The sequence below is a fragment of the Hirundo rustica genome, chromosome 9, assembly GCF_015227805.2.
Source record: "Hirundo rustica isolate bHirRus1 chromosome 9, bHirRus1.pri.v3, whole genome shotgun sequence".
In the NCBI taxonomy this organism is placed as follows: domain Eukaryota; kingdom Metazoa; phylum Chordata; class Aves; order Passeriformes; family Hirundinidae; genus Hirundo; species Hirundo rustica.
In genome coordinates this window covers 4,853,455-4,864,367 of record NC_053458.1, presented here as the reverse complement: position 1 = coordinate 4,864,367, position 10,913 = coordinate 4,853,455, and the positions used below count along the sequence as shown (strand labels likewise).

Sequence of the window (10,913 nt, the reverse complement as noted above, 5' to 3'; positions counted from 1 at the left end):
CCCGGTCAGCCCCGGCTCCAGCCTGGCTGGGTCCCCGGGGATCCAGGGTGATGGAGCAGGAGTGACCTGGGGGCACGGCGGAGCGAGGCGTGGTGTGCTTTGTGCTTCTGGAGGGAAACTGCAGCCCTACAGCATCTGCTGGCCCTCAGGGAGGCATGGACAGCAGGAATGGGCAGCCTGGAGCATCCCTGGAGCTGCTTCTCCACTGCTTCATCCCGCGGGGGAGGAGGGACCTGCTGGTGGCTGTCCTTACCAGCCCTTCCCAGAGTCCTTCCTTTGCTCTCTCCATCAAATGCACCGCTCTAGGACCAATCCAGCAATCAATCACCACTTTTCTTAATCCCTTTTAGAAAAAGGGAGTCACCCCCTGCTCTGAGGAATACCCCCACCTGCAGCTTCTTTGCATGAAAACGCCTTGGAGCTCTCGGCTGCTAATTCCTGCACGGAGGAAAATCATAAAATCATTTGGAGAGGCAGGTCTGGGACCTTGGGAGCAGCAGGGCTCTGTGCCGGCTGCCGGCAGAGCCCATCCCTTCCTTTCTGCCCAGGATGATGCAGGAACAAAGCCCCACCTAAGGACCACGGCTGCCTTCCCTGGGCCCCTGCCATCCAGGGGGATGGAGCAGGGAAAATTCCCCAAAACGCCAAGAAGCTTTTGGAAAAGGCCATGAAGACAGCTGGGGATTTACAGTCCAGCACTCCAGGTTGGATGTGGGCGCCTTCTCCCGTGTGCTGCCATCATGAGAAGGTTTAAGGACCTGATTTTATGGATGCCTAAATAAATACATGGGGCTAATATATCACAATACAGGGTACATTTATCTGCTTTGCAGGAGCGGGATGGAATTAGACGGCAGTGTCTCTCTCAAGGCCAGCCCCGCCGTAATTCATGCCCCGAGGCGACCAGCCAAGGGGAGGAGGAGGAGGAGGAATTCTGCAGGCAGCAGTATTGATGGGCTACTCCCAGAAGCTTTGTTTTAATTAATTTTCAGAGCCCTCCTTGCAGTGGATCAGGCAGCTCCTTCAAAACCTCCTTCCACCCACTGCTGCCCACGCTCTTGTGCAGGGTCTGGGGCAGCGGGGTGAGCCCGGGAGCCCCCAGGCTTTTGGTTAAACAGTGCCGAAGCTGCTGCCGTTTTTACACAGGGGGGGCTTCTCCTGGGCAAGAGGCCTCTTTGATGGCCACAGCGTGGGCAGGTGTATTTGTCACAGCTTTTCTCTTCCCCTTTTCATTGACTTTCCCCTTGTTCCTGCTGCCAGGGGTCAGTCGGGGCGTTGGCTGGACTTTGCCGAAAGTCCACCCAAACCATCTGGTTTCCCCGGTGCTGACGCAGTGCCCTGCCCCTGAGATACGAGGGGTTTGAAGAGCCGGGGTTGCAGCCCCGTCGGGCGTGTGGTGCTGAGGCTGGAACGGGGCTGTGCCGGCTCCAAAGCTTTTCCTGAGCCAGCAGGTCTGTGAGCTCGAACCGCATTTGCCCCGCGAGCGGCAAGGTGACAGCGGCCAGCACAGCTCGGCGCTGAGTTCGGGGTGACCCGGCTGACGTGAAGGGAGCTGTGCCCATCCAGGACGCCATGGCCAGTGACACGGAGCCCTCCAGCACCATCAAACTGCTGCACCTGCTTTTCCTCTCCGCCTCCTGGGGAATGCAGCTCTGGGTGACCTTCGTGGCCGGTAGGTTGGGTTGTGTCGTGCTCTCTGCCCAGGGGGGTGGCACAGGGGAGGGGGCTTTGCCCCGGGACTTAACCTGCTCTGCCCCTGGCAGGGTTCGTGATGAGCAGGCACCTCCCTCGCCACACCTTCGGCTCCATCCAGCGTGAGCTCTTCCCCTACTACTTCCACATCAGCTCCACCTGCGCCTTCCTCAACCTGACCCTGTTCGCCTTGTCCCACCCCAGCGAGCGGCTGGGCGAGGAGCACACGACCCAGGTAACTCCCCCCTGCCAAACACCAGCTGGCCATAGCCCAAACCCCTTCCTTGCGAGCCGAGCTCCTCTGCCTGGCCTGCCAGCGATCCACCCAGGGCTCCGACACGAAAGCGCCCAAACCGCAGCGAGCCGGGGGCGTGAAATTCAGCCCTCCGCACCTGCGGGGTGCTCACGGCGGGCCCTGCTCCCCCGCAGATCGTCACCTTCTTGGTCTGCATCGCCGCTTCCGTGCTGAACGCGCAGTGCTTCGGGCAGGCCACCTCCGACACGGCGTCCGAGCTGCAGCTGGTGGAGCGCAGGCACGGGCTGGGGCAGGAGCCGGGGAGGGCCGGCAGCGAGCCCCGCAGGAAACTCCGCGATTCCAGCCCCAGCTACAGGCAGCTGGCCCGGCGCTTCACCCTCTGCCACGCTCTGTCCTCCCTCTGCAACCTCTGCTGCATCGTGTGCAACGGGCTGAGCCTGCAGCACCTGGCTGCGCAGCTCTCTGCCCTCTGAGGGCAAGGACGGTGCCAGGGCAGGGCTGGCCAGGGCCCGGCCCCTGCTTGCTTTGCTGTAAAAACAACCCCGAGATTTGGGCGTTAAACTGCAGCATCCTCGGGCGGAGAGAGCCTCGGAGCGTTTGGGAATTTAGGAATAGCGAAATGGAAATGTGTTGTCTACAGCTGCCTGCAGCCAGCCTCCGTGATTGAAGCAGGAGTGGTTTATGGCTGAACAGCTCTCTAATGCCCCGTGCAGTAGCTGTGTCCAAAGCTGCGGTGTATTCCTGCAGTCACAGAGAGACTGCAGAACAGAAAGAAATGAGACATTGAGAATTGATTCTAATTAAAAGCCAAATGCAAACACAGAAGTGCAGAAGACCCTGTATGTTGGCTGTAGCAGTTAAGGTAACAGATAAGGGTGTGATGTTGGGGTTTACAATCAGCGCCTGTCATCCTATTGTATTTCACAAGATGAGGAAAAAAGAAAAGTCTCATTCATTAGGCAGAAGTCAGTCTACTGAAAATAGCCGTGTTTATTGCAGGTTCTGTAGGACATTCAGTAAGGTATCAAAAGGGTCAGTCAAACACTGCTCCAAACAAAGAGCTCTGCTGTACCCTGGCCAGCAGCACAGCCCAGCAGTGACAAAACAGCAGCTGCTGAGTCCCAGGCAGGAACCTGACTGCATCCACCCCTCTGCAACAGGCAGGAATCACCCCAGGCCGCTGCTGTTAAACCCCAGCAGCGACAGCCCACCTCCGAGCAAATCTGTGATTGTTCTCAGGTAAGGAAGTACATTCCCAGCTGCTGTTACTGCAACCACAGCCAGTGTTTGGCACTGCTTCAGGTTTATTTCAAAACCACACACAGCCTATCATAGAGGAGACCTTCTGCAAGCCAGCTGGGTTCCCTTTTAAACAAATAATCCCCTCATGTTAGCCCTTCCTTCTCCTATGTCGCTCCCCTGGAAGTTCCCCCATGTGCCAAGATTATTTTCCTCCCCTGAAGAGTGCAAGGTATTTTCGTTCAAGCAGAAGCCTGCAACCTGGAGCTGGGCTAACAAACAGCAGCCTCTTGCACAGGATTCCTCGTTTCTTTCTTGTTCGTTACAGTCGGTGCACTTTCTTGCCAGAGAAGTATTTCTCAGAGAAAGGAGAACGCTTGGCAAATACCAAAACTGTCGGGGTTCCGGCCTTTACAAAATACCTGCAAAGATTAAAAGGAGTCCTTGGCTTCCTTGTAGCTGGCCCAGTGTCCTGGAGAGCAAGTGACTCCTGCCCAGCTCCATAAAGCCTGACCTCCCAAAGGCTGGTGACGAGCTTTTGTGCTGATGAGCAGAGCCTCTTGGAGCCAGGGCTAAGCACATCTGAGGAGGAGTGTTTCATGAATCAACTCCTCTCCCAACAGCTTCTTTTAATTAAGGCAGCTGTTATTCTCCCTCTGGAAGGAGGGTTTTTTTGCAACTGCCCTTACAGCCTGAAATCTGAGGGCTTATGGACACTGCTGAGTTTTATGGGGTGACGGAGATCCCGCTCCCCCTGCGACAGACCGAGCCCCCCACGCTGTGCAGCAGCTCCAGCCAGCTAAGGGATGGTGCAGCTCAACAGCACAGCCTGCACGGGAACTTTACGGCTTCACAAACAGCAAATTCTCTTCTCTCTCAGTAACAGCACCGCTCTTTCAAGGCAGTTTCAGAGCAGAACACTGCTGCGTGCTGCGCCAGGGGCTGCTCACGCAGCAGCATGAACAGCGAGAGCATTGTTAACCTTCAACATGCTCTTTAGAGGACTGCTGCCTGTTTTTCTTTTTTTTTTTTTTTTTTTTTTAAGTAGTATTGTGTAGATGGGCTCTGGAATAGCCCTTCTGTGCTGCTCAGCTCCCTTTCCCATCTCCATCCAGTCCTGGAAAGAGCTGTTCATTTTTCTGGGGGAAATCATACGTAAGTTGCTAAAACCAAGCACAGAATCCATGCAGCTTTATACCTTCAAGAGGTAGGACTATTAAGTCAGAGAAGAGTTAGGACAATTTATGAACAAACTGGACTTAAAGCTCATGCTTTTTTGCCCTTTTCCCCCTGGACATGGACAGGCACAGCCTCACCTTTCATGCTGCAGCATTTGTAGCAACGTGTGGTCTGGGTTCACCTCATACATTTCCTCTCTTTCTTCATCTTCAAAATAGAGCTGGAAAAAAAATTTTGGGGAGGATTATTAAATGCCTATAAGGTACATGAAGGAAAGCACTAAGCTGCTGAAAGCCCAGTAACAGCACACCATTATCAGCTGGGGGTTTATCAAACCTCTGTAGCTTGACCTGACTGTGGGATGCAAAATTCAGCAATGCAGGGTTTGGTTTGTGTGAATTCCAAGTTTTCCCCTGTATAAACCAGCCTAGGTTCTCCTGGCAGTGACAGCAGGAAGGCAAAATACACTGGCTGTTCCCATGCTTTACAGGCAATCAATCCAAATCTAAGGGCTGCTCTTCAACAGGTGAAAAGCAGCAATGTTATGAGATAAACTGGGTGGGTTTAGAGGTATTTGAACAAAACAGAGTTGATTTAAGAGATTACAATCCAGCAATGGTGCATTAGACTGTAAATACACACAGGATTTAACCTGGAAAAGTACACAGCCACTGTCCTTCTGGACCTGTGCTCACTGTGCACAGGGTTGTGCTGCTGCCTGGCACAGATGACACTGAAGTGGAAAATGAAAAATAAACATTCATATCCCTCTATGTACAACTTCAGAAAAATCCTCAAAGCCTGCTGCAGCCACGACCAACTCACAACCCACCTCTGCCAAAGTGTTCATAGAGATATATTATCTTGAGCTGATTATGTGCTTAAGTAACTCCACTTAGTTCTGAAAATAAACTGTTTTTAAAATAGTATTTTCTTACTTGCATTGAGCAACTCCATGACACAGTTAAAAAAAACCGGCCACCTATCATCTTGATGGTTTAAATCCTAATTATTGTTACAAAGATGGAATCTAACCAATATCTATAAATACCTTCTGTCAAATACAATGTAAGTGGGAGACAGCTTCCATTTTCATAAGTAAATTTTGTCAGCACATGTGGGCAATGTTTGAGTTTATAAGTGAGGGTAGCTCTTGTTTCACATCTGTGCATAGTAAACAGATGCCACGATTTTCATACCCTACGAGTTGTGCACTTCCTCACTCCAGAAATTAAAAAAACCCACAACACAACCACCCTGAAACAGAAGGAAAAGTCAAACTTCTCACCTCCAGATTGTTGGGAAGGTATTTTTTTTCTAAATCCCAAGGAGGTAACTCAGCAAACATCACCATTAAATGATCAATAAACCTAAAAGCCAAAACACACTTGGTCAGCTTAGACAAAGCGCTCAGCTTCAGTAACTTGTATACTTGAATGATGGCAAAAATACATTAGCAAATTAAACAGCAGACTTGAAGGTAAGTTTAGATCACCAGTAGTTCCTTCCCTTCATCACCTTCCCAATGAATCCAAGGCCGTGTTGTAACTCAGGTTACTGTCTTCAAATCTGAGCAGTGCAATCACAAATTATTTTAAACTTTACATTTTCACACTGAAAGAGATGTCAAAATCAACACCCTGCATTTTGTCTAAAATGGATTTTCCTTTGACACAGTCCCAGATCAGAATGATGAGAAGATGTCTGTGTGTCAAAGGCTTCTTTTTTTTTGGTGCTTGAGAAGTGCTGGAGTCCAGATTGTTCTAAAAATCCATTTCCACTTCCTTTAGTCCCACAAAGGCACAGTGAACAGTACCATAGAAGTACTACAACTTTACTAACCTGCTTGCACTGTAATTTTAAGTCTTGAACTTATTCATAGATCTGAGGACTATGTCTTCCAACAAGCAGAAAGTTACAAATTCCAAGTCTGTTTAACACTACAAGAACCGAAATTGAAGTTTACATCAAAGGAGAGCGGAATTCCAGGCTTGCCAGTCGCTCACAGACTGAAAGGTCTGCAGCACCTCAGCCAGATCTGCTGAAAGCCCTGAGGAGCACTTTGGGGTCACTGCTGGTTACGAGAGGTCCCCTCTGGAAGCTTTTCATAATTTTTAAGTTTAACCTTTTTTTCTGAGACACCGTATTTGGAGGGCTTTGAAAGGGCGCCTTAATGAACCTCTAAAATCCACAGGCGTGGATGGGTCACAGGCACCCCTGGCCACTAATTAATTACTGCTCTGAGCTTGCACTGCAAGCCCCTTTAGTCACCCTGGCTACATCTGTTTGTCTGCACTACAAATTGATGCAAATCACAGAATAATTCAGGTTGGAGAGGACCTCTGGAGGTCACCTAGTGCAGGCTCCTGCTCAAAAGCAGGGTCAGCTGTGCAACTGGAAATCTGGAAGTGCTCCACCAGCGTGGCAGTGCTTCACTTGCTGCCTGTTCCTGTTTGCTCAAACATCTCCTCTGTGCAAGAACGCTGCTGGCAGTGCATTTACCTGGAGTTCTCGTGAAAAGCCACGGTGAAATCTGTCTGCTCGTGCTCAGGGTACAGGAAGAGGACAGGCCAGCTCAGGTTGCCATCAGCATCTAAGTGCACCTTTGCCCCCGTGGCACTGTCAGAGTGGAACCCATCTAAGGATATCTCAGCCAGGCCAGCTGACACTTCCTCTTCTTCATCTGAAGGCTCAAGAACCAGCTTGATATTTCTTTCCTGGAGGGGAGGGAGGGAAAAGACCGAGACCCAACTAAAAATCAAACAGTTACGGTGAGGAGAATAAGAACGAAATATTAGCAGTTGGTAAAAGGTCAAATTATGTTGTTCTTGTTAATGGGTCAGCTCCTAAACATGTCATCCAAAGCTTTCCCACAGTATCAGACGCAGGTGACTGCACTTCCCAGTAAATTCCAGAACCTCAGCCAGACATCCAGACTCCTCATAAACAAATGAGATGGGAATTCAGAGGAGCCCACACGTGGAGAGCCTGAGAAAGCATGTGGAAAGGGATGCATTGAAAATCCTTTTCTCTGGGGCCAGCCAGGCATCACTACAGGGTGCAGCTACACACACCAGCTCCTGAGAACATCTACTCTTTCAGAGAACTGAAGAAAGCTCACTCTTTTCCTTGGATAGACAACAGCAGAAGAGATCTGAATGTATGTAAGAGCCCAGAATATTTTAATGTAGCCCAAACACTGACAGAGGAAGGAGAGGATCCAGGACTGATTCCCTCCTCTACCCTATCAAAAGGTTATCTCCCACTCTTCCATGGAATGAATGGCTGTGGGCAGCAAAGAAAGCCAGGTTCGTTGGGCTGATGTGGTGCTACAGCCCAGCAGCCAGAGCACTCACAAAGCTCAGCCCATCTCCTAACACTGGGTCTGTATTTTGCATTAGTTGGTACCTGAAATACAGAAAGCTGGGAGGTGGGGCTAGAGCCATGCAGACCTGGAGAATCACGCTTTTAACTCAATTTTTTTTGCTCTAGCCCTCAAAAGCCAATGTATGAGAACCAACTTCTAGAGAAAGACGATAGAGCTCTTAAAAAAACCCCAAACCACACAAAACCAGCCCCTCTCAGTGGATCACCTTTATTGCTGCAAGCAAGACTTCCTTCTGACGCCGCTCTCTGCTCTCCATCACCTTTGCTTTCCTGGCATCTCGCTCCTGAATTCGCTAAAGGCAAGAAAAAGATGCACCCTGGTCACACAGAGCAGGTCAGTGCCCATCATTGCTCTGCTCCGACAACGGGTGGAGAAATCAGTTAGGGTCCCCAGGGAGGGCCCCAAAATCAGTTTGAGTCTCCAGGAAGGTCCCCCCCAGCTCCTTCCCCTGCACACCTGGACACACAACACATGGAACCACCGCTCAGTCCTCCCTGGGGACATCACACTACGCAGAAACCTGGATGGAGAACCCTCCCTCCAAGGATCCCAGAGAGACAAGCACTGCAGATGCCAGGCTGCCTCAATATTTACCTTTAATTTGTCAGCTTTAGCTCTCATTTCCACAAGCTTTTTCTCTTTCGAGTCTATCTGCAAGCCTTCGTCACACCATGCTACTGCTTCCGAAAAATTCTGGAGTTCCAAGTGACAGAGAGCTCCTGGAAGGATTAATATTTTAAGTTTTCAGTGTTGGAATCAGTGTACAACTATTACAAAAGTGGTGATTATAAAGACAGTGTTAGGTCTGGTGCTTCTGCACTAAACTTTTTTGTCTTCAACCAGAAATTTCCTGCAGGTCAGTTGAGAAGAAAATTTAAAATATTTCATCAGTTCTTACATCACTTAGTCACAGAAATCAGCAGGATTATGCTAAAAGTGTCTGTTACAAACAGAATTTTATCACTGTGATTAACATTTCAGTATTTGCTTTGTTAGGAAAAATAAAAGGGGGATTTCTATGGAGTGGGATAAAAGAACAGACTCCAAAAACAGTTATGTGGAAAACAGGAAAAGTTATGCTGTACTCTACAGAAACAGGTCTAGTACCTCTGACAGATATAAGAGATGAGGAACAAAAGGATATTTTGATTGCAAAATGCAAAAGGCAGAGCTCTGTTTTGGGGAGAAACAGCAGTAACAAGTGAAGAGATCTCTTCCAGTAACTGCTTTCCCTTTCTGAAATGAATTCTGTCCAGAAACAAAGTATGATGGCCACTCAGAGTAATTTAAGCTTTAGAAACACAATTATTACACACCCAGAAACAGGCAAGGAAACAAGGCAAGAGGTAACAACAGCCCATTTCAGGGCTGGTAACAATAACAGCACAGTCAGTAAAGTTAACATCAGCCCAGCGTTTGGAAAGGATTCCCCTGCAGCTCCATGCAGCTTGAACTCTCACCTCTTATGATGGCTTTGAGATGGGTGGGCTTCAGCTTTTTGGCTTGGATGACATCATTTAGAGCAGAACGGTAATTACCTGCAAAGCAAGTAAAAGTAAAAGTGCTCGGAAACTTCCACTTGCATTTAAAATCCAACCAGACACCAAAGCAGCAAAACAGTTTATGCAGAGACGCTGTAATTCACTGTTTCTACAACCACAGCGAGGTGAGAGGAGGGTGAAAAGAAGTGAAAGGACAGGGATCAATCACAGAGGTGAGAGGTAAATAACATGGTGTGAGCACACCACCTCCCTGCTGCAACACACAGCAGCATTAAAACATTAAAAAACCACCTTCCCTGCTGCATGGACACTGTTGGCTGGATGCTGGTAGCTGCAGGAGAGTCATAGAATTATTAAGGTTGGTAAACACCTCCAAGATCATCAGGTAATGGTTTTAAACTAAATGAGGGTAGACCTACACTAGACATAATATGGGAAGAAATTTTTTACAATGAGAGAGGTGGGGCACTGGCAGAGGTTGTCCATGCCTGGAAACATTCAAGGCCAGGCTGGACAGGGCACTGAATAAACTTGTTCCGTTGAAGATGTCACTGCTCCTTGCAGAGGGGTTGGGCCAGATGGCCTTTAAAGGTCCCCAACCAGTGCATGATTCTAAAAACCACTGTTTTTGCCCTGTCCTGGAGCCAAGGCTCGAGCAGCAGGTAGCAGCTGGAAGGAACAGAGAACAAACCCTGCACGCAGCCACGTGCCGAAGGGAGCCAGGCCTCCAGGGCTCAAGGAATCTCCTTCTCACGGATAAACCGCTTGCTCTGCCGTACCACAAACCCAAAACAAGCAGAAAGGAAACCCCAAACGGCGAGCAGAAGCAGGAGCCGCGTTCCCAGGCGGTCGGAGGCCCCTTACCCACCCAGGTGGAAATGCGCAGCGCCGCGGTTCGCGAGCAGCACCGCGTCCAGCTCGGCGTCCCCGCAGCGCCTCCGCAGCCCCTCCGAGTAGGCGGCCACGGCTCTCCCGTAGTCCTTCTCCTTGAAGTACTCGTTCCCTTCGTTCTTGTACATGGCGGCCAGCTCTGCGGGGAGGCAGCGGGGTGTCAGGGCGGGACGGGGACACGCCGAGCCCCGGCCCGGCCCGCCGCGCACCTGCGGGGCTCCGCTCCTCGTCGAACAGCAGCGACTGCAGGCAGGCGAGCTCGGGCTGCCGCGCCGGGTCGATCTGGGCCGGGCAGCTCTTCATGAACATGGGGATGGCCTCCAGCTCCTGCGGACCGACAGACGGACACGCACAGCGCCCTGAGCTCGGCCCCGCTCCCGGCCCCGCTCCCGGCGCCGCCGCCTCACCTGCTCCCACGTGTCGGGGTGCAGCGCTCCCCGGTACCGCGGCGGCTCCGGGGCTCCGCACACGCCGTCCCGCCCGGCCTCCGCCATGCTCCCGCTGCTCCTCCTGCCGCCCTCCCGGCCCCGCCTGCGACCGCCCCCGCCGCATCAGGCCCGGCCCCGCTCCTTCCGATGAGCCGCGGCATCGCACCGGCACCGGCATCGCACCGGCACCAGCATCGCACCGGCACCGGCATCCCACCCTCCCCCGCCTCAGTCCCGGCCCCGCTCCTTCCGATGAGCCGCGGCATCGCACCGGCACCGGCACCGGCATCGCACCGGCACCGGCATCGCACCGGCACCGGCATCCCGCCGGCACCATC

At 51.4% G+C, this 10,913-nt stretch overlaps 2 protein-coding genes across 2 annotated transcripts; one reads left to right on the top strand and one right to left on the bottom strand.

The window, feature by feature from the left end:
• Positions 1–86: 86 nt before the first annotated feature.
• On the top strand, positions 87–2,844 carry TMEM205 (transmembrane protein 205). The gene is made up of 3 exons (XM_058421721.1): positions 87–1,672; positions 1,764–1,927; positions 2,122–2,844. The coding sequence occupies exons 1-3, from the start codon at positions 1,573–1,575 to the stop codon at positions 2,419–2,421; spliced, it is 564 nt and encodes a 187-aa protein (XP_058277704.1). The 5' UTR covers positions 87–1,572; the 3' UTR covers positions 2,422–2,844.
• TTC4 (tetratricopeptide repeat domain 4) lies at positions 2,842–10,659 on the bottom strand. The gene is made up of 10 exons (XM_040072678.2): positions 10,555–10,659; positions 10,357–10,474; positions 10,125–10,286; positions 9,215–9,292; positions 8,349–8,473; positions 7,960–8,046; positions 6,869–7,083; positions 5,655–5,736; positions 4,504–4,586; positions 2,842–3,609 (listed from the first exon to the last, which is right to left on the bottom strand). Exons 1-10 carry the CDS (start codon positions 10,639–10,641, stop codon positions 3,510–3,512), a joined length of 1,137 nt encoding a protein of 378 aa, XP_039928612.1. The 5' UTR covers positions 10,642–10,659; the 3' UTR covers positions 2,842–3,509.
• Positions 10,660–10,913: the final 254 nt, after the last annotated feature.